This window comes from Centruroides vittatus, unplaced genomic scaffold (assembly GCF_030686945.1).
Source record: "Centruroides vittatus isolate TY-2023 unplaced genomic scaffold, ASM3068694v2 contig_796, whole genome shotgun sequence".
Taxonomy (NCBI): domain Eukaryota; kingdom Metazoa; phylum Arthropoda; class Arachnida; order Scorpiones; family Buthidae; genus Centruroides; species Centruroides vittatus.
The window spans coordinates 568985-591664 of NW_027122513.1; the positions used below are offsets into that span (position 1 = coordinate 568985).

A 22680-nucleotide genomic window follows, 5' to 3' on the forward strand; every position below is an offset into this window, starting at 1 on the left:
TCAATATAAATTGAGTTGGCGTAAAAATCAATCGAAAATACTTTCCCTTTCCCCCGATGCATATGCAATTTCTATAAAAAAAAGGAAAGGAAAAAGTTAAAGTTAAATTCGGTTTTTTATTATTTATTATTTTAACTTCGTGTTTTAGTAGTTTGAGTTAGAAAAGATACACAAGAGGATGACTTTTATCTTACTCTGATCAATTGGTGAATTACTTGTTTAGTATTCAGCAGGATTGTAGATATAAAAGAGAAGCCTTTAAGACTGCAGAACAAAAGATTATATATGTCAGAGACACAAACCAAACGGTGTCTTTAACATTTACGAGTTTAACAACTTAAAAAATTTCGCCAGAGGACAAATTATCGAACCCCCTAAATCTCTCCGGGCCAAATGGAACGATATCCAAGAGACTTAAGTTACAATAACCTCTCTCCGTTCCTCACTAAGAGACGTGAGTTGGTTGAGTTTGGCCAGTTCGTTACCTAAAAATAGTCTGGCCATCTGGTTCGTTTTCCTGTCCCAAAGGCATTCATTTTTGTGCTTCAAGTGCAAGATTTCGCGTGACCGTTGTTTCGATGTGGATTTTTCGTAATAAAGCAACCATAACTTTTATTTTAAACCATAAATTTTCCTTTATTCATCGGTATATATATATATATATATATATATATATATATATATATATATATAAGCGGTTGAAATATTTCTGTATATATATATACAGAAATATTTTTACTTTTTTCTATAAACAAACTTCATTAATTCATCTTAACAAAATATTTGAGATAAGTGGGACATGAATCGTTTCATCCTTACTTTGAAGCGGTAGAGAAGTTTAAATACTGAAGAAATCGTTAAACCGAATATAGTCAAAATGCCAATAAATCTTTCAGGAGTTAGTGGGTCATAAAATCCAAGTAAATCAAGTTTGCTATAAGTTTTATCCGATACTTATTACGCCAGCAGTAATGCTGAGTAGTTACTTCGCGTTTTCCAATTACCCACAGTTCCTGGTGGGATGTCGAACCAGGATTACCAAACAGGTCGGGCTACTTGGGTGTTTACTACCATCCTACTACTATTATTCCGAGTTACTGGATTCCGCTTCAACTTTTTCCAACCAATTTTCTTCCGTTCTCTGTCCCGCAGGAGATTTACGTTTCTTACCTTTATATAAACGGAAACCCTAAGAGTTTGGCTTAGTATGATAAAGGTTTATAACTTTTTCCATAGAGAAAAAAAAGAGAAAAGTTTCGAATTAATTCGCTATTAGCTATACGAAATTGCTAAAGATGAGAAAATTAACCTCCATTGCAATTGCATAAATCACATTTGTATCAATTAAAAGTTGTAATAAAGTCGTTACTGAAAGGAAGTTGTCTCTTCCGAGTTCAAAATTATTCATAATTTCAACATAAAAAATAAGATAATTCGTAATATCGAGCGACGATATTCTTCTTCTCGAAGCTCATTTGATAGATCCAACTCTATCGTTTCATGTTCATGCATGGCATTGGGCATTTTGCCAACTTGTATCTCTGTCTTTTTTTATGATGGGTATACATATATTTTTTACAATTTTGACGAAATTTCGACCGCAAATCCAATGGACGAGTATAAAAATAACCGCTTCTCTGATCTGTAACTTGTCAGTTTAAAGCACTTTCTAAATCAGAAGAGTTAAGGAACGTTGTGATGGATGAAAACTATTCATGGATGGGAGTACGAGTAGTTTGTCGTAAAAACGATTCGAATTGTATTGGTTGTGAACGGGACGGATTCTTAACGGTTGATCGAATCCCCGTCCGGTTGAGTGGAGATAAGAAGAGGAGAATTTGTACAATCTCTAAATATATATATTTTATAATAGTATCTAGCTTAAAAATAGTTCTTATTATCATTTTAAGAGATGTAAGAATCATTTACTTCAATTTAAGTTAATAAAACATGTTATCTACGCTATTAATTAATTAAAAGTATAGAAAAACATATACTATATATATATATATGTCAATAAAATAAGATATTTTAACAAAAATTATGCACTTTGATATCTGATACAAGAACATAAAAACGGTAATATAAGTCGTAATAATTTTTATATGTTCTATAAAACATTTATTGTATTATTTTAAGTGTTTTTAGTATTTTTTTTAAATATTACATACATTAATTTTTATATTTTATTATTATTATTACTATTATTATTATATGGAATCTATTTATATTTATTACTCGATATTACTTATCGTATTGATTATTTTCGATATTTTTTTATATAATTCTATATTAATATTTTGTAATATAAAGCAAAATCGAAACTTTTTAAATATTTCAAAATTTTTCTCTTTGTCTAAAATTTTATTAAAGAAAAATAATTATTTCTAAATCTGAAAGTAAAGATTTTCTACTTATTTCAAAAATTAAAAAGAAAATCACTGCTACAACTCATTCCTTCTTTAAAAAATTGATAGAAAAGAGAAAAAGAATAGCTTATATATCTGGACGGATTATTTGTATAATTTACATATTGCAAGTACTTATTCATTACAAAGAAGATATTTTATTTTAGTAAAAAATGCACGACATCTGCGCATTTTCTCTTCCGAATTGAAACATCTCTCGATACGAACATTATCTTCTATCTGCTCCTACCACATACTTCGCCAGAGAACAATCTGGACAAATCGAATGCAATAATGTCTGATTTATCGTTAATGATGAATCAAACTACCTTACCGTTTCTTCGCTAGCGATTTTGCATGCAATCTCATCAAAAATACTGATCGGAAAAAACCTATTTATAGGTTAGAATCCGCTTACTATTCGATGGCGATTCGATTTAAAATATGACCACTTATCAAAAAAGCCATCGATTATTTAATTTACATAATTAATGAATTACTTAACTTATTTATTAGCTACCAATATTCTATGTTAATTCGAAAATTTGAAGAGAGTTTAATACGAATTCGATGGATACTGCATAGAATATGAAAGAATGGAACTCTCTTTCAGTAGGGGTTGAGTGCGAGTGAAGAACGCATTACAGATCCGTGTATTTCAGAATTCAGCCAGACAGATCCACTCGACTGATTGGACAGACTAGCTGCTAGATCGACTCCATTCGTAGATGCTACTGCAGCAACATCACGCATCAGACGTGCTGCAGTTACCTAGAGTGGATTTATTGCCTGTACTGACACTCGGGAAACTCGGTTATCTAACCCAGAGATTGGCCAATTCTGGTATTGTCGAAGCAATTCTTAGTACAATCGCTTAACCCTTTAAAAAAGTATGCCCATTCGTCATTCCAGCTAATCATTTTTTTTGCCTCCACTTATATAAATGAAAGTTTCTGATACAATCTGGAATACTTAGACTATGTAATTTCTCTAAATTTAATGTTATTTTAATAAGAAGGTAAATTTTGAAACAGTTTTTCAAAAGAAAAAATAAATTATTTTAATGTGTTAAGTCATTCGAAACATAAACAATTTACAGACGTTAAATTGGTCATAGTAAAAAATACACCTGCTTTTTAAAAATGTTTATTAAACGTAGTTTCTATCGGTTTGTAAACTTATTCTTTTATTCTATAAATAAAATATTTGATATTTATTTTGGATTATATATATATAAAAGTAAAAACAGACACGAAATTTTTTATAATATTCAAGAAAATGCATGACTAGAGCATACAACAAAAGCGAAAGACCAATATTTTCTAAAAGAATCTTCTCTTGAGAGCATTTCCAATATTATTCCATTTGACATATTGGAATCTCCAAAGAACAGCAACCAATACAATAAGAAAAAAGAATCCCATTTAACAACTGTTCCTATCTCTGTTTACGTCGTATTTTATGTCCTTTCTCTTAAGGCATGTTCCGACGTAGTTGGCCATTTCTCTAGTCCTGCCATAAACTCATCGCAGGTTGTATGATAAGATGCCATTTGGCCTAGATCAATTTTCGTCGCTCCAAAATCACAAATCGCGATACCCGATACAAGACTTAATATACGTTTTTATAGGCATATAGTACTAAAGAAAAACAAACACTTATTCACTTTCACGCTCTCTATCTTAATTATTCTTTTATTCTATTTTCAACATCTATATTCTCTTTCCCAGAAAATAAAACATACAGAAATACTTCCCAATATACTACGGTACATCTAAATTTATAGCATGTACTGCAGAGGATAATGCGCTCTGTACTATTAATCGAAGAAAATTTTATTTACCGGATGTGTTTTTAAACTCCTCGAGACCAAAAATTGATTTCTTAATGTTTATGGTCGGATAGTTGATCGATCTTTGCACGAATCTTCGTTCGTCATCATTCCTGTTTTAGGGGTTTATTCGGTGAGGCATGGCATCGCCACCTCTTCGCCTGCATCTTCCTTAAGTCTCGAGAGACATCAGATTTAGATAAACGCCCGAAGAAAGTACTCGGAGCGTGTCTAAATCGCCTTTATTTTCCATTGCCTCCTCTACTAGCCTATCTTCTTTTATATATTTCTATATTTTTTAGTTAACGCTATATTTTCAACATTTACAGGTTTATAAAAAGTATTATACGTGGCATCTAACTTTCATTAAGATTCAACTCATTATGTTTTAGAATTTAACTCGTATTATGTAACGAAGAAATTCAGTTCGAAAACATTCGTTTCTATCTTCAAGAAAAGCATATATTCGACAGTAAAATTGTTCACTGATATAAAAAAAAGCAAGATAAAGAATAACTCACTCGAATCACGTGACAGGAAGGGTTATTTCTCAGCTAAGCACGCCAGGAATGCCACGTAATTGTGGCTTTTCTATTCTCATAATATCACGCACGATACATACAAACTGACAATACCAAAATATAGGCATACAGGCCTCATATAAACTCATACCGATTGATTATGATGATGTATAGTTGTTTACATAGATTATGTGACAGCAAATATATTGATTTTGATTGATTTTTATTTAGTATGTGCTCCGAACTCTGTTATTCCGAACGAACTTAGTATTGGAGTGTTCATTTCCTCAATTCTTAGCGTTTCTAGGACAACGTCGAGTTTCCGGCATCTTTCTCTCTCTGGAATAACACGACATATCCTGAAATGTGAAGGAAAAGCGACCAAATCACGCAAAACAACCGTTACAGATGGATACAGAATTTAATCTATTTGGGGAAAAAATCTTTAAATATAACAACTATAAACCATCTTGTAGTTTAAAATAGCAAAAACTATTTTAAAAATTATAATAAGCAATTATCAAATCTTCTTCCATCTACACTTAATTCGTAATTTAAAATCTTTATAAAAATATATTTTAAATAAAGGTAATTTTTGATTAAGGTACACATCGATAATAATTAATTATTGATCATTTTTCTTTTCGATGTTTAAATTTCTTTTGCTTCTAGAAATAATAATCGTAAAAGTTTTATACATAATAAAATCAATGAATAAAGTTTTTATATAATAAATTGGTATAGCATTAGCAATAATGATCAAATCATTTTTAAATTTGGGAGGAACTCAAGCTTTAAAATATCATTAAATGGTTATATTATCGGAATTTCAGTTTTTATAGAGAATTTTTTTTTCTTTAGTTTATTTTTATACGTTAAAGTTATCACTTTAATTTTTCTCGATTCTACATTGATTTTGTTTTGACGCGAGAAAATCGAATCTGATACTAAAATCGATCAATAGTAAAATTCAAATCGCATCAATCTTTTCTAAATTTGACAGGAACCAAAATCTATTCGATATAAACAGGAGAGTTTCGACTTTAGTACTCTTTCAATAGAATCTGTTCCTTTCAATAAATCGTAAAAGCGTTACATTCTGTTTATAAATAAAAGAAAATCAATCAAGATTTACTTCAGTTGATGAAGAAAAATCAACATCAATATCGTCCAGAAAATCAACCAAAAAAAAAAAAAAAAATAGATAAAGAATAATAGATAAATAGATAATAGATAATAGATAAATAATAGGCAAAGAAATAAATATAGAAAAAGTATAAAAACAATAGCATAAAATTAATTTTATATTTATAAATCTTTAAAGTTAATTAACAGATTTTTATTTTAAGAAAAACTTTTCGTATCAATTTATTACTTGTATTAGGTTCATCATTTGTAGCCTATAAAGGACATTTTTGTTACAAAATTAGATTTTTTTTATGTTTCTATCGTTTATCCCACAAAAATCCATCTTTTGTGTCGAATTTGTCAACACTTGTCAAGCGTTAGATGCTTGATGGCGAAAACTTGGATAAAAGATACACCGCAGCTCAGAAAGAGGTTAAACAGTAATAAATGGATGTCAAAGAAACCGAAGAACGAAAGGCGATGATTTATATTAAATTTTTAAACAGTTGACAGAAGGAGAAATTGTAAGCTTTAAGTGACTATCTAAAAATAGACACGCTTTTTTCCCTGGTTTAAAATTGTTTTATCGCAGAGCCCCTTTTTGTTAGGCTTCCTTACATAACTGTCTTCCCTGAAGGAGAAGCACGCTTTACAATTTTTAAAATTAGAATTCGATAACTTTCGGTTATTGCAACAGTTATATGGCTTATTTTATTTTTAATCGTTCTTGTAAAAATAGAAGAAGAAATGTATTCAGAAAAAAATACAATGAGTCATAGGAGAAAGAAAAAAAATAATAAAAATAAACGACTAAAAATATCTCGGGGCATTTCTCATACGTAGAAATTCGAGTAGACTCGAAAATAAAAAAAGGAAAGAAAAAGGCGAAAAATAAAAAGGAAATTGTAGAAATAAGCGATTGTAGACAAAAGAAGAGATTGTGTCGCTTGTTACTTGTTCAGTATTCTTGCCTTCATTAGTATCTTGGAATCACCATGGCAACGGAAGGTAGGTCATAGGAAGTACAAGAACCACTCTTTGTTCCGCTGCAATTATTTCTAAGCCGCATCCAATTAATGAAAGGATCTTTTAATTATTTTTTGTGTTCTTTCCAGAAAGGGTAAAGATGATGAGAACGTCCAGAGTATTGTTAGAAAGGATTTTCTAGATAAAAAAAAAGAAAAGTAATCCGACTTTAGAGATTACAAGAGATGTTTAAAATCCTTGAGAGAATTTACATTAAAAATAGATGAAAATCTAACTAAATACTTCATACTCGACTTACTAAATTAAACGAAGTACTGTAGATTTAAAGATTTTTACTTTATTTAATTAATTGCAACTAGCTTATCTTCAACTTATTAAAAATTATACGTAATTTTTATATGAGAATTTTTAAACAATTATATATAAAACTTCAATAGTGGCGATTAAAGTTCGATCACTTTTAAAGTCAAAAGAATAAGTAGAACATTAGATTAAAACAGAAATTCACGAAGATAATTAACTTTATAAATCAGATTGCGCTCCTTTTAGCATTTTTATCTGTGATTGTCAGTATAGTTTGTTTCCCTGGGGTAAGAAAAGATTCGAAAAGAAGAATTTCTGAAGGAAAATCAAAATGAAGTTTTACAGCAAACAGAACCAGTCTGGTTATTGTCAAAAATGTAAAATTAAATAGCATTTTGCTTCGTTTAAAAATACAGAAAAATAAATCGATTTTGTTAGCAACTCTATTAAGCATCCGAATGCGATTTTAATAAACAGAATATTTATGTAGATGAATAGGAAAAATATCTGTAGTGAATGATAAATTAAATCGGTTAGAGAATAAATGAATGTCTATTTTTATTTGATTATTCTAAAGAAACTTAAAATAAAACTTTAAGAAGGATAAAATAAAACAAATGTTACATTATCATTATTCAACTCAGATTTATATTTTAATCATGGTAAATGTAATTGTCGAAATGCCATTCCAAGCAAGAACATTATCGGAGATATAAAAGTTTCTCTAAGAATCGTAAAAAATGACAAGTACAAATAAAATAGATTAAAAATTAAAAATTTTATATCAAACTTTCTCTCCTAAATTTCTATTAAATTAATAGATTAAAAAAAAAGAAATGTTATGTGTTTTAAGTTTAAAAATTATAATGAATGATTAATGGCTAGAGTAACAATATTGTTATTTCAAAAACATACTTCAATTTTGTATATACTCTAGGCTAGTAAATATTTTAATTATTTATCGAATAGGGAAAGTATTTTTATGTTTTAAGCAGAACCAGCGCTTTCGGCTTAAATAATAAATATAAGATCTTCAATTAAAACGAATTTGTTTTGGAAGAGAAATCAAAGCTTTTGCTTTCTTTTTTTTCTTCTTTTTAACGTAATGAAATTATAGTAACGACAGTTTTATATAAATAAATTTAAAATATGCAAGATTTAAACTTAAACTTACTAACAAGTAAAGCAAGTAAGGTTAATTCTAAAATTCTCCAAATTTTATAACGCAGAGAACAGCTGGAAATAACATAAAATTATTCGGTTTTGATGATCCGTTCTAGATTTTGTCTGGGAAACGACCTCTGCAATTTAAACATAACTGTAAAGAAGCTTTACTACAAATTGATATGCTTTACACGAAAGCATAAATATGCTTCGTAGTAGATATGCATGTGAGAGACAAGTGCTTAACAGCGAATTTTACTTAAACAACCAGAAAAAAAATAAATTTAACAGTAAATTTTATATTTACTGTTCATAATAATTCGAAAATAATCAAGATAAGTTTCGGTTTAAACATGTAAAAGTAGTGTCATTTAATTTTGTTATTTGAAGAAAAACGTTGCTTTGGCTTACAGATATTCGATTTTATTTCGATAAAAGGTGCAGATAAAATATTAATTTAGAAAAAATTAATCTAAGATATTTATAGAATAATTTTAAACACTTAAATATTTTTGAGAATCTGTACAAAAAATTGTTTCCGTAAATCTTAACATGTATCTTAATTTGAAGTTTTCATTTGAAAATAACGTAATAATTAATTTTTAAATATCTGAAAGACATCTCAGAAACGATAATCAGTTGCAGTTTTAATTAATTTTGTTATCATTAAGTAAATTATTATGAAATTCATAAATCTGACCAAATATTCTTATTTTTTTCATTTCACATTTACTTCTATGGAAAGTATTACGATTGTACTAAATCGTCAGCATGTTTTATTATTTTATTCAAATCTAATACATGATAATTTAGCTTAAACTCATAGAAAATATGCAAATAAAATATTTATTCTTAATTGCCTCTTAATTAATTGTTCAAACTAATTTAATTGTCATTAACACGAATCATACATTATTTTTTCACTTTTCGAATGTTTCCTTTAGTTCTTGCTACGTCTAGTCTCGACTATAAACTAATAATTTAATGAAAAAATGTCCTTATTTTATTTTAAAAAGTAAAATCAAATGCATGAATATCTATTTTGCCTGCATGTTTATATTTTGAGACATGTATTCTACTAAAACCAAATGATTTTCACTTGTTCCAGGAGTCTATAAAATTTAAAGAATTGGGTATCATTATCATCAGTAACAAAGTTCCAATATCAGAAACGCGAAGTAAATTATACGCATAATTAATAAACATATACTAAATTATTTTCGAATTCGTTTTAAAATTATTCCGAATAGTTATAAATTTCCATTAAAAAACTTAATTTAATTCTATATTCATAGATATATAAACTATGATTAGGTGGCATGAACTCTATCGAATTATCATCATACGAATCAATTTATATTCATGTGTGAGTAGTATAATATTGTATCATTATATATAAATGATACAATATTGCAATATCCCAGAATTTATTCCATAAGAAAGATCATAAAGTGAGTAGTTTTCTCATTTATAACATCGAATGGATAAAATATACGTCCATCAATTTGGACAAGTACGGAGAAATTCGGTAATAAAATTTGCTAAATAATTTGCAAAATAATTGATAGTAGTATATTAAATATATTTTTTCTGCATATTTTTTCCTTCTTTTAAGATAAATTCCTTAATTCTAAATCTGCAGCATTTCAGACATTTGAAATATTGACTTCTTGCACGCATGTTATCTGTGCTTTCTAATGATGGGGCGTGAATGAAAAGGGAGGTTCTCACAATATAACACCTTTAATGCTTCGTAGGATTGGCTATTATTGAAAAATATAAGGAATCACGAAGAACATAATTAAATTTTCATGTAAATTTTCATTTATTCAAAGCATTTATTTTAATTATCATAAATGTTTTTAAATAATTAACTAAACTTTTCTTTCAATTATAATTATCATATACGTGTGTAAACTCTATATTTACATTTTATAATGGAAAATTTAATTTTCAGTTATTCATATATACACACATTAGAAGAATAATTCTTCGTTAAGTTATTTTAATTACTCTTTGCTGGATTTAATATGATATTTAATCAAGGTAAACTCCCCAGACGGAAAAATAAACATTTAAATCTAGAAAACTTTTATTAAATTGTCACTATTTGAATAAAACAAATGTTGACAGACGTTTCCTTCATGTTTAAACAATATTTTAAGGTTTAGATAAAGATATATGGTCTCAGCAGTTGGTAGTTATTAGTAGAGCGCTATTGCCGTCTTAATTACTTTAGCTTTAGTTTGTTGGCCATTGATAAAAAAAAGCCAACAACAGCTCGCTAGGTGATGCGTTCGCTACTGACACGGTCAACTCATCAATCTGCAAAGACAAATGGTATCACGGAGTTTGGAGTGCAGCAGCCTGCCAGTCATCCCGGAGGAAGCTTTCTTTAATTTATTAGCTTACTACAGAAAATACTCCTGGAAATAAACATGGTTGTATGCATTTTTATCTCGCGTTTCTTTCCTTCTCTCGCATCAAATTGATGTCGGATGTAAATCTGCATATCAAACCAAATTTTGATTTAACTTGATGTGTTTGCCATGAATTTTAAATAAATATATTTTTTTCCTTCCTCTTTTTAATATTTCCAAACGTTTTTATTTATGTTCTGCTCTTTACTTTTTCTTTTCTTTTATACAGAATTTTGTTTATTTTTCATATTAGATTCTTATCTCACTTTTTTGAAATATATTTTAATTTTATAAACGTATTTCGAACGTTTACTGTAAAATGATAACAATTCTTTTATATATTTGTTCGCTTTCTACAGACGAGCAGTTGTCGCTTTTACTCTCATTGTATTTTTTTAATAAAAAAGCCATGTTCAATAACACCGTAACGATGTTTAAAAACGTGATGTTAACTTTTATCGTCGTATAAAAAAAAGAAACAGGAAGTGTTATTATTTCGGCTCGTATCCGGATATTTTCGACTATAGAAAATGTTTGAAACTTATCAAAACTTTTTAACGCCTATCACACGTTAGAAACATTGGAGCAATTAAAAATCAAACCACGTTTTGACAGCGCTTCTATAGTAGAGGTTTCAACCATTATGAGGGCTTCAAACACACGTGTTCTGCCATATCCCACGCTCCATTACTTCCCATGCCCTATTCCGAGACATCGCATCCCCACCCGCGTGACAACTTGTATGTAGTATGACATGACGTGTAATTTGCACTTCAAACACGTCACGAGCAGAGAGAGAGAGACGTGCTTCTGTCCAATTCCACCCGTTTGTCACGACAGCCTGATTCAGTCGACTATAGTAATGAACAATGATGTCTTATGCATTCCACAACAAACATACTAAGTTAACCACCGCATTACCGATGCAAAAATAATCGTCAGAATCTCAATTTTTCTTACATTTAAAATTTTATCAACGTACAAGAATGAAATTAATTAAATTTAAATTTTTTTAAAAAATTCAAGGTTTTTTTAATCGAATGGAATGTAATCAGAAAAAGCAAACATTCACATTCGCTTCTAAATTGAGTTTAATAAAAGAGTTATTGTTGGTCTAAATATGATTAAAATTACTTAACAAGTTAAATTTATGAAGCGTATAAATAGCCTTCAAGCTCGGTTCTAACATTAAATATTAAATTTTTCAGAATTTTATAAAAAAAGTAGAAATTACTAAAGAAAATTCTTGCATAATAATCTTTTATCAATAGTTAATTTTAATTAAAAATTCGCAAGTTTTAATTGTTTTTTTATGGATTAACTTTAAAATTTACATAAGGTTAAATCAGATTATGGTAATAAATCTCAATAAAATATATTCCGATTAATATATTGATTAAAGTAACACCTGCTTTCGTAAGTGGAAAAAGTGTTGATAACATTTGATAAATAGCTTCAATAACTTCGATTATGTCTAATATATATATAAGCATAAAAGTCAATACGCTGTAATATTGGCCTTAAACGTAAAATCAATAAATGATACAATATGTTACATTTAATATCAGTAATAATTACTTCTTCGAAATAAATCGTGTGTACAGCAAGAAAAATACCTTAAATAATATCTTAACGACTTACGAATCGATCGGTTATAAGTAGAAATAAATATATTTTTTTTCTTTCTTTTTCTATGGAAGAAAAGGTAAAGAATGTCAGACAAGCTAATTGATTTGTAAGCTGTAAGTTTCAAAACTGAAGATTTATGAGAAAGGAGTCTCCAACGCATAAATGTAGAGATAACTCTTTCTCTTTGATATTATCTGAGGTCGACGGATATTAAACACGAGTCTTGCTCATTTGTTCTGGCGCTATATCAAAAGTATATATCACGTTTACACTTATGACGCCTGCAAATCACGCTTCGCAGCATTACATCATTGTTTGAAAGAGAAACATTCTTGCTGGGATTTTCGTTTAAATATCTTCCTAGTTGGTACTATTCATTGTAACTATAATCGCATTATTTGCATAGTTTTATGGAAAATTAACTAAACGTAATTAATTATAATAATAGCTAAAACATTATCGTATGTTAAAACTTTTGTATAAATGTCATTCCGACGAGTTGAAAGAAGTAGAAATCATTTAGTGAATTAGAATTTTCAATTAATTATTTTCTTCTTTAAATTACATTAAATTGATATTTAAAAATTGCTTAAGAATTTTAAATTTTACAATTTTTTTTTATATCGAAACTTCTTATTACAATTGGAAAAACAAAGCAATCAACAGAACAACAAATTTTTATCGTTTTTTTCAGGCCTGAGAAAGACCAGGATGTTGAAGACAGCCAGAGCAATATTTCTTAATTTTTTAACGTTTCCAAATATCAACGTCGTTACTGAAATTGAAGTAGGACGAGAAAAGAAGATAAGATGAGGATAAAAAATAAAATAAAAAAGCTTATTCTTGCCATCAAGGCAGATAGGTTTGCCAGATTATAGATATCGTTTTGAGTAATAACTTAAAACAGATGAATTACGTGACGATCTCCAGGTTTACTGAAATGTGATTGTGAGCGTCTGAATGATATGCCAACTAAGAGAAATATTTATTAAAACGTCAAGGCATACAATTCTCATATCATTACAATTGCGTGATTCATATTCAGCATCTTTACCATTACCATAAGTATAGTTACAAGCAAATTACAATTGTAAAATCTCGAGATCACAATGGCCAAACTTTCAAGAAAATTAATTAAAAAATAATCATTTTGATAGATTAATTTAAAGTGAAATAATGTATAATCAAAATACATTTTATTACCGTTAAAATTATAGCTATAAGCGCGATTATAAAATACGTTTTTTTAAGACCCTTTTAGATATAAAATTGTATAAAAATATAATAAATTAATTATGTAAGGTGCTTAAATATAGTCATAAATCGACAAAGAAGCTAATTTTTAAAGTCAAATAAAATTATCAAATAAGAAAATGTTAGAACTACGAAGAGAGATTAAAAGACAGTAATAAATCATTAAAATAGTAACTAAACTTTACTTTTATCGTGAAAATAAATTGCATAGAATTGTTTTCTTATTACAGAAGATTGTTATAATTATTCGCAAGAGGATTAAATAAGCATAAATTAATTGATAGCTCATAAATCTGCATCATTGTTAAAACTGTAAATCGAATGTTTAATTTTAAAAATATATATAAAAATTGTTTATTTATTTATTTTCTAACTAAATTAAATTATTCGATTTTATACAAAATTACTGAAAATATCTTTAAAATAGGAGTTCTTGGCCTTTTTCGCTTGTCTTCCCCTTTCCAAAATTAAATTAAGTACGAGACCCTCTTCTATGCTTACGCAAAATAAGAATAAATTACAAATTAATTAATTATTAATTCCTATTTAATTTTTTATATTTTTGTAAACATAAATCAAGATTATTCTATAGTATTATTCAATTATATAGTATTTTTAAATATAATAAAGAGTAACATTTGTCTATAGACTCTCCAAACAACTATTAAATTATCGACTTCCCGGATAAATCGAGTGATTCCTGGAAGATTGCTTACTACCAGATTCAAAATCCTAGTTTTAAACAAACATTTAATATAGTAAAAACTATGATATTATCAGATTTTATATTAAAGAATAAAGTTTCAACCACTCCACGTCTTTATACTAATAGGGAGATGAATAATAAATGAAGTTTAAAAGGATAGGAATATAATTCAATTAGGCATAAATACGATTTCATTAAAAAATTTTTTTTATATATTAAAATTTTATAGAAAAGGTTCAAACTTAAGAATAAGTGAAGTTTAAAAATTTAATGAAGCGTTATAATGGAGAAACCAACCAAAGCATATTTCGTAATTGCAGAAAAAAGTTGTAGCAATCATTTATCAAAACAAACTTCTAATCGTTTAGAAAGAAAATGAGAATTGGAGAAGAAAAAAAAAATTTAAAGAACTTTATACAACATCACGAAACTATTTCTCTTTACCTCTTAATCGCAAAATGTCAGATATTTCAGATATTTCTGAAAATCGGAATTAGAATAGATAAAGGGAAGAAAAAGAAAGCTCTTCAGAAAAGATAAAGTAAACTGGTGACCTAAGGACATCGGGTCATTAATCTTGGTTGTCGTGGGGACGAAGATAGGAAAAAAAAAATGTTTCCGGTAATCCGCTTTAGTGCGGATTTATTGTATTTATAAACAAGAAAATGCATAAAGACCAACGTTAAGTATCTTACTCGATATATTTTTCAATATTTATCAATAAAACGATCTATAACCGGTTATATTATTATTATTAATTATTTGAACAGCGAAAAAAAATTAATTTTTTTTAGTTTTTAATGTAAAAAAATCGATTTTATAAACAATCTAAATTACTTTTGAAGAATAAAATAGAAAAAAATTAAATGATTTATTTATATTTGCTTGAAATCAATTTAAATATTTACACAGTTCCTTGGCAAGTTCAAATTTCTATCAAAGTATGAAAATTTTGAAACATTATACCGTTAAAAATAAAGAAAAAATTAATATATGTTATTTAAATAAAACGAAGAATTTGTTTTTTTTAAATCGAAAGAAAAAAAATTGGATAACAAGATGAGAATTAATAAAGTTTTCGATAATAAATTCGGATAATAACTTTTCTTCTTCTTCCTATGAAAATTTGAAGTTTGATGACATTAAACTCCAAAAGCCTGATAAATAATTCAAAGAGAAAATGAATTAAGAAAGAAATATATCTAGACGTGATATTTTCATTAACTCTTTGTTAAAACTTTTTTATTACTTTACTTTTTACTTGTATATATTTAAATCTTATCTAAAAATATGAAAATTAAATTGCTTTAAAATCAAAAATAATTTAAAAATTAAATTTTATCTTTCGATATTTTTACAAGAAGTATTTATATTTTAAATAAGAAAATTGCAGATTTACATTTAGCCATGATTTATTTGAATAAATTTTATTAAAATTACTCGTTTAGCGAGTGTTTTATTAAATAATACGACTTTTTTTCCGTCAAGATCTTTCAAGATCGAGATAATTTGAACGTTTTAATTTTAAAATAAAATATGGTTTTCTGTAAAATTCCGTAGAAAAGCAGTAAAATGTTATTAACAATTTCGATTAAATGACATTAAATTTCTTTATCAAAAACTTGACTAAACTGATTACGAATTAGTTTTTACATATAGATTTTTAATGAAATTTTTCATTAAATATCTTTACAAATTATAAATTTAGATAAATAATCTTTTAAGTTTTATTTAAAAGTTTTAGTAATATAAATCTCTATTTCTCTATGAAAATATACGAATCAAAACTCACGTGACAAAAACTAGTGGCTCTTGTAATCTGAAATGATATATGATCTTATAAGAATGATTTATAAATTATTAAGTGTACTTTAAATGCATTCGTATGAAAAATTACCTCTCGGACTTTTCGATGAACCAAAACTTTGTGCCATTGATTGTCATCGAACCTGACTTTAGCGGGTCGAACAGTTTTTTCTAAGGAACCAGATCCAAGATTTACCGTCAATACGATTCCTCCATCTCTCAGACTCAAGCTCAAAAAGTCGTCGTTGTGTCCCGTATGAAACATCATGCCAAGTGGTTGTCTCGTCTTAAAATATAAAGATATCTCGTCGCTGGAACTGATGATGGCTTCTCCTCCAGTTGATCTCAGATCGTAAGATAGAAACTCTGTCCCTCTGAAAGTGGCTTCCGATGGAGGTTTTTCTGAAAAATAATCATATTAAATTACAAACCATACATTTAATTTACTTTTTTCTATATATATATTTTATTAGTTTCGCTCCAGCAATTTCGATTATCCGAAAGGAGAAATTAAATACGTTCATAAAAAATCGCATTTTATGATGAAAAATAGTCTCAATATTAACCTGTAATTCGTTTCGTTTTCAATCAATGGTTAGAAAAGGTTCATAAATCTGATAAAAGAACTAATGATAACAGTAACGTCTCACTCTTTACTCTCGCTGGTCTATTAGTTGTTCAATGGTTCATTGCCCAATCATCTGTTACGGTTAGAAACATATCTTTCTCTTTCTCAAAGATATATATTATTTATCCATGGTACTTATTTCCTAATAACAGCATCACTAGTTAACTGATTTATTAAGTTACGCAGAGTCCCTCCTCCTAAATTCGGAAACAAGCCAGTGAATACATGCGTGATCCGAAGAAATTTCAAAAAAGAGCGGAAAAAACTCATTGAAAACATTATTGACAAATTTAACAACTATAGAGATCAATTAAATTTTCTTTAGTGAGTTTTTATCATTTTTAATTAGCAAAGGAAGCTTTAAACGTCAAAGTTTTTCTTTTGAAAATCTTAACGGAGACTTTTATTTCAAATCGACTATCAATCATGAAAACTCTTGGAAAACTTCTAAAAACCGCTACTTTAATAAACACTCGAGTTTAATTAGATTTAATACTTAACGAACTTCTGAAAAAATACTAAAAAATGCGTACGTTCGAGAAGTTTCTTCGTCAATATCTATCTACTCGACATTTTCGTAACTATCTAGAAAACGCTAATGAGAAAAAAGAGTTTTTTCATTAAATGTCTAAGTGAGTAAAAACATTATCTTCATCGGCACGCACTAAACTTTAAAAATATAACCACTATCAGATGAATTAGCAGCGAATGGGATGCCTGCGGGTGAGTCGACTATGCTTAATTAGTCGTACATATGGAAAAACTTAACGACAAAAGTCCCCCTAACTAACTCCCGTACAGCTAATCCTCTCTAATGACTCCGTTAATGGATACGTAGATGCCTGGTCGACTATATTAACACCGACAGGACGCTGTCCAGACATCGAGTGTCATCTGTATGGGCGATCTATCAGCAAGATAATGACAGTAATAGACATTCTCCACCCCAACAGTTCGGTAAAGATCCATTAAGTAAGGTGGAGCACATCTAATTATCGTGCCTAGATTTCTACCTAAGAGTAGCTAGCCTACGAGGAGTCAAGCGGCTCAACTTCCAGATAAAAATTGCTCGATTGAAGACTGATTTTCGCTCTACTACCGTTTTCTATTCTCCAGAGTCATATTAAACGTGTTGCTTAATGTAATTCCCGCCATACACTTTGAAGGTGATGATGATGATTGAATAAGATAGTAGTTTCCCTTGCTTTTCTACTAAGTATGGTCTAAGGCATTGAAAAGTCACACTGAGTTTAAATATGTCATACGTCTTGTTTGCTAGAAAAAAAAACCGGAGCAGAATTATTAAGGAAAGTAAAAATAAAGCGTAACGAGCATTTATCTATTGTGACATTGTTACAATGCAATTTTAATTATATTTAATTTTAAAAAATCACGTGACTTCCGGTCCAGACCGGAAATTTCGTATATAATTAGGATCTTCGGCCCCTAAGCTTTCTATATCTGTCCTCGATTTTCGTATATCTAATTCCGTTCTCGAGATTAACGAATGACAAACAGGCAAGCGACAGTGAGAATGTAGGTCTGCAATTTTCAAATTGCAGCTCAATTATTCAACTAAAAGAAATTTTCTGGCTATATGAATATTTTTATTCATTTATAATTGAAGTTTTCAAACATAATTCCCTAAAATTTAGTAATATTTGTGATTTTTGTTTTGAATACATTCAAGTATCTAAGAAATTATGTAATTTAATTGAACGAAACAATTGAATTTTGCCGATCGAAACGAATGATTTCGATTAGACTCTGCTATAAAATACCATAAAATTTTTCGATGATTTTTACGATTTATTTTTAAGAGTTTTTATAAAAACATGTACACTGTACAGTATAATAATCTGGTGAAGTGCGGGCATTAGAGAAAAGACATGTAACAAAAACTCTTCAATTAAAACAAGAAAAAAACAATATAGAATATGATAATATTTCCTGACCTTTGTTACAGGTGGATTTATTCTAGATTTTGGTGTAAGTGGACCAAAATTCAAAGAGAATTTTATAAAGTTTGAGAGCAAGATTAAGATACAAATAGATAAGCCATTACAACAAAAAGTTATAAGTTAAAATTAAATAAAATATCATAATGAACACAATGCAAATTTGAATTTTAAATACACTCGCAAGAAAGTGTATAATTAAAACGTATTTTTGGGTTATACATTAAGCAAAGATTAAATCTAATAATTTCAATATTTTAATAACATTTTTATAAGTGTTTACGAATAAACGAAATAATTGTTTTGTTAATAATATTTATTTTATACTTTAATATTTAAAAATTTGTAAATTTATTATTACAAATAATAAATTTAGTTCTATTAATATTTTTAATACTATATTATTGCAGAGCAATGTAGTCGTAGTCGTATAAACACTATAATAATGTTTTACACGTAGTGTGATGACATGTTATTGAAATGACAATATGCGCTTCAAAATATGTGTTTCAGATTGATAATATATAATATTTTTCACGCTATAATTTCTATACTGTGCATTTTATATATTATCAGTACGAGATCCATAACTGAACGTATCGATTGATACAGGAAATTATTGATAAAGTTTTTCACTGAAAAACATGTTTATAAGGAGTACGGATGATTGAAAATGAGTTCTATTTAAATGTTTTCTGCAAATAATTTTCTCTACTTTATTAAAATTAAAAATAAATATTACATAACGTAATTCCCCAATGTTAATTTTCATGTTTGCCTATTCTACTTAAGATTTGAATAAATGAGTTAAAAATATTTTTGAAATTCTATTAAATTTAATATTTATTACCTTATTTATATTTATAGTTTATTTGCAGTTTTATTATAATTTTAAACGCAAGTCTATTGATTATATTAATAAATAATAAAGATTAAATGTAATGTTTGGAAATATTTTATAAGCTTTCTATACGTATACTCTCTCTATATATGTGTGTGTATTCTTAAAGAATTCAAAATATTTACTTTATTTATGAAACTAAATCAATTAAAAATTTCATATAGTTCGTATATAAATTATTATTAATATTTTTCAATAATTTTGAATTAATTAAAGCTACCAAATAGAAACAAACCTGACTAAACTGCATTATACATAATAATGCAAAGACAGTACATGCAAAACAAGAAGACTTTATGTAGTAGATCAATTATTAAACTTAAAATCATTTATTAAATTTAATTGATGACTTACATTTAAAATTACTAAAATCATACCCAAGGATACATTCAGGACTATTAGTTGAGGAAAATTTAATCTAGGATTTTTTTCCTTCTCATCTGCTTTAAACAAAAATAAGAGTAAGAAGTGTTGGAAGCAAAGAGTAGTACGTACTGTACTTAAAATGATAAAACATTTGCCTTTCTAAGCTTATTTTAATTGAGTTATTAGAATTTCAGTGATTTACGCTCTCGATTATAGTTAGGCATTCATCTATTACGAGTCGGTCATTCATCTCAAGATAAGAAGGTTTGGGATGCTGAAAATACCATTTAAGCAGATAATGCGAGTGGAAAAAACGAGTTTTCTACAGGAATAAGGAGTTATGTCCCATTTTATGATCGAAGAACGAACCCGGTTGCTGTAACTATTTGAATCCGGGAATTAATTGCCAAGGGTGGTTTTATTTCGCCACTCGGTCGAGGGAAACAATGGACTTCCTGCGATTGTATGACGGAATTGGACCGCAGCTTCCGGTCTGTGAGTAATCACGTAATGGATAAAATGTCCAACTGCAATTAATCGAGACGAGTCGGTAAACAAAAATTCTTGAAGAGAAGTTAAGTTGTAAAAGTTGATGGAGGCGATCTCAATTCGCTCTATTAATTTGCTGCAAGTACCGATGTAAAGCGGAGATATTTTATGATCGCAAGTTTAACAAGAACATGTAAGCTTTTAATTCTGATTAAATAGAAGCTACAGGCGACAAAGAATGCTTTATAATTCACTTAATGGCTAAACTCGAACAAAATGAACCATTGTAAATAGACTATTCCCGTTTGTAATTAACTAAAAATCGTGCCAATATTTAAGTATCTATTAAAATATTTACATTATTCAACGAACCTGAAAAGAAAAGTTAAAATTTTTGTGGTGTTGCTAGTAACAAAATACCTTTTTCTTCCCTATTTTTATCCTTATATATAGAATCAACTGTTGTTTATCTTGTCTGCATCTAAGCAAACTAAACATAAGCATTAATTGTAATATTATAAAAGACAACGAGTCAAAGCATCAATATATCTAGACTAAGAGAGATTGAAGATATGGTTGTTTTAACAGAAATTGGTTAGAACAGAGGTACAATATATAATTGTTTCCAATTATAAATTTGTTCATCCAATCGATAATAACATAATTTTATCGTACTGTATTTCAACTCGCTCTTTGATCAGATATTTCAATGTATTTCGCAGATAATTCTAAGAACATTTTAAAATAATTTGTGTCTCAAATTTGATATTTAGTAAATTAACGCATATAAATGACAAATTAATTCCCATATTTGATTCTAATCTGAGGACTTATCACACCTTTTGGGGAATGTTTTCAATTGAACACCTAAAAACCTCTCTTGGTGTTCAATTGAAAACATTCCCCAAAAGGTGTGATAAGTCCTCAGATTAGAATCAAATATAGAAACTTTATAATATTAAATTTCAACAGAGAGATAATAAGAAAATTTGTAACTAAATTCCCGTTTACGTGTCATATGATTTACAAACAATATCATTTTCTTTGTTTTTTCATTTAAAATGGAAGTGATTTAATCGAGAAAATAATATAATAAACTTAAACAATTTTAAAATAAATTTAAATTACAGGATAGTTAACAGATATATTTTACGGTTATTTTTACAACAGTTATAACTGAACACCTGCAGTCGTTTCATTGAAACTGACTGATTCACACTGAGTTTTAATATGTTTACATATTTAAATTTCATTAAAAAATTGTCTTTTAAAGATAAACAATAAGGGTTTATATTACATGATCAAAATTTCTATTATTTACAGTTTAAAAGAAGAAATAATATCTAAAAAACAAGCAGTTTAGAGATTAATGGTGTATGCGAGAATTAGAAAAATGCTTGTTTTTCTTTTTTAAAATGTTTATACCGTTCTTTTATTGAATATTCTGAGCGCTTTTATTTAATTATATTAATATTTATAACGTTATTTAATTAGTTTATAATCAAAGAAGAAGCCAAGTTTGTAAAAACCTATGCAAAATTAATTTCTTATTTTAATTATATTAAAATTTTGTTCAATTTTTTCTATAAAAATCAAATAATTTTTCAACGCAATTAAATAATAATATTACTAATAGTTTATGCAACATTATTTTAATATATATAAAAAATTTCATGGCAATCTCAAAGAAAAATATATAAAATACTATTGAAAATTAATAACTGATTTGCATTAAAACTGCTTAAATTTTTAAACTTTTATATTTATTAATTTTTAATCCAGGAATTTTATCAATTAAAAGAGAACAAGTCGTTTAAAAGAATAATAATAATAACTTTTATAGTTTCATTTTAAGCCTTCATAATCAAATTTATTAATTGTTATAATTGCAGTTACACAAGAAAAATAATTAAACTAAAATTAATGCTTATAATATTTCTATGATAATTAAACGAATTAAACTATTTTGGATGCAATTTGGAAGCGTTTAAATGAAAGCTGGGATGACGGAACCGTGTGAAATTTTTCATCTTTTATTAGATTTCGAAGAGAAGAGGCGGAGTCGAAATTGTCATTTTACAAAAAGCCCACGCTTATTTTCTTCTAGAGCAAGAATATTCTCTTTTTTTTTATCTAAATAGAAAAGCTGAAACTATTACGATAGACAGATCTAGAAAAGAA

General features: G+C 27.7%; 1 protein-coding gene across 6 annotated transcripts in view; it reads right to left on the reverse strand.

The window, feature by feature from the left end:
* The window catches only part of LOC136981825 (neurexin 1-like), a 191201-nt gene that overhangs the window by 30092 nt on the left and 138429 nt on the right, over positions 1-22680 (reverse strand). For all 6 annotated transcript variants that reach the window (XM_067278199.1, XM_067278195.1, XM_067278196.1 and 3 more), the window contains 2 exons: positions 16249-16559; positions 16144-16170 (listed from right to left, as the gene is read on the reverse strand). In XM_067278199.1, the coding sequence (XP_067134300.1) occupies positions 16144-16170; positions 16249-16559 (338 nt within the window). The remainder of the gene's footprint in view (positions 1-16143; positions 16171-16248; positions 16560-22680) is intronic.